The sequence below is a fragment of the Panthera uncia genome, chromosome D1 (assembly GCF_023721935.1).
Source record: "Panthera uncia isolate 11264 chromosome D1, Puncia_PCG_1.0, whole genome shotgun sequence".
NCBI lineage: Eukaryota > Metazoa > Chordata > Mammalia > Carnivora > Felidae > Panthera > Panthera uncia.
Window position 1 is genome coordinate 12,971,090 of NC_064808.1, and position 921 is coordinate 12,972,010.

General features: G+C 36.9%; 1 protein-coding gene across 2 annotated transcripts in view; it reads right to left on the reverse strand.

The window, feature by feature from the left end:
* Nucleotides 1-407: 407 nt before the first annotated feature.
* Nucleotides 408-921, reverse strand: part of LOC125916030 (olfactory receptor 8J2-like) — a 1,944-nt gene continuing 1,430 nt past the window's right edge. Inside the window, exon 2 of one of the 2 annotated variants that reach the window (XM_049622184.1) lies at nucleotides 408-921. In XM_049622184.1, coding sequence (XP_049478141.1) covers nucleotides 408-921 — 514 coding nt within the window. The other variant, XM_049622194.1, reaches the window with a different exon arrangement.

A 921-nucleotide genomic window follows, 5' to 3' on the forward strand; every position in this document is an offset into this window, starting at 1 on the left:
ATACAGGCCATCTTTTATATGTCAATATGCCAATGTTGTGGGCTCTAGGCCACACACAAAATATTTAATAAAAGACATAAGAAAGCCTTTTAAAAATTATCTAATGGCAGATGTATTAAAACAGACTTCTCTTAAGTTGAAACATGAGTACTTGGCAGTGTGAGAATAGAAATCAGACCTCAATGTTTTACACTAATACTTAAGGACAAATTAAAGTTGATAACAGAAGGATGATCACTACTTGAACACCTACAAGTTGAAAACAGGAAACACATTTCTAGTTTCCGATGGCTTTTACACAATACTCCTTTCTAAGGCCTATGGCATATAAAGACATTAGTCTATAGCCTAATTTATTATATATTTATTATTATTTTATATATACAATAATGCGTACTCACGATAATCTACATAGGCAGTTTGTGCAGATTTTTCCATATCCTACACAAGGCACTTTTTACCTCTTTGTTCCTCAAGCTGTAGATCATGGGATTCAACATAGGTATTATCAACGTGTAAAATGCAGACGCAATTTTATCAGTATCAAAGGAATGACTGGATTTGGGTTGCACGTACATAAAGAAGAGAGTGGCATATAACACAATGACCACTGTCAGGTGGGATCCACAGGTGGAGAAGGCCTTGTGCCTGCCTTGTGCAGAATTCATCCTGAGGATGGCCATCAGGATCAGGATGTAGGAGACAAGCACTATCAGAAGAGATGACACCAAATTAAATGCTGAAAAGATCAGTATTATCAACTCAATGTCACGTGTGCTTGAGCACAGCAAAGTTAACAAGGGAAGACTGTCACAGTAAAAGTGTTTAATGATGTTATGGTCACAAAAGGATGACATAAATATCTTTATGGTGGTTATCAGAGAAAGAAAGGCACTGTAGACATAGGGGACAGCCACCAGC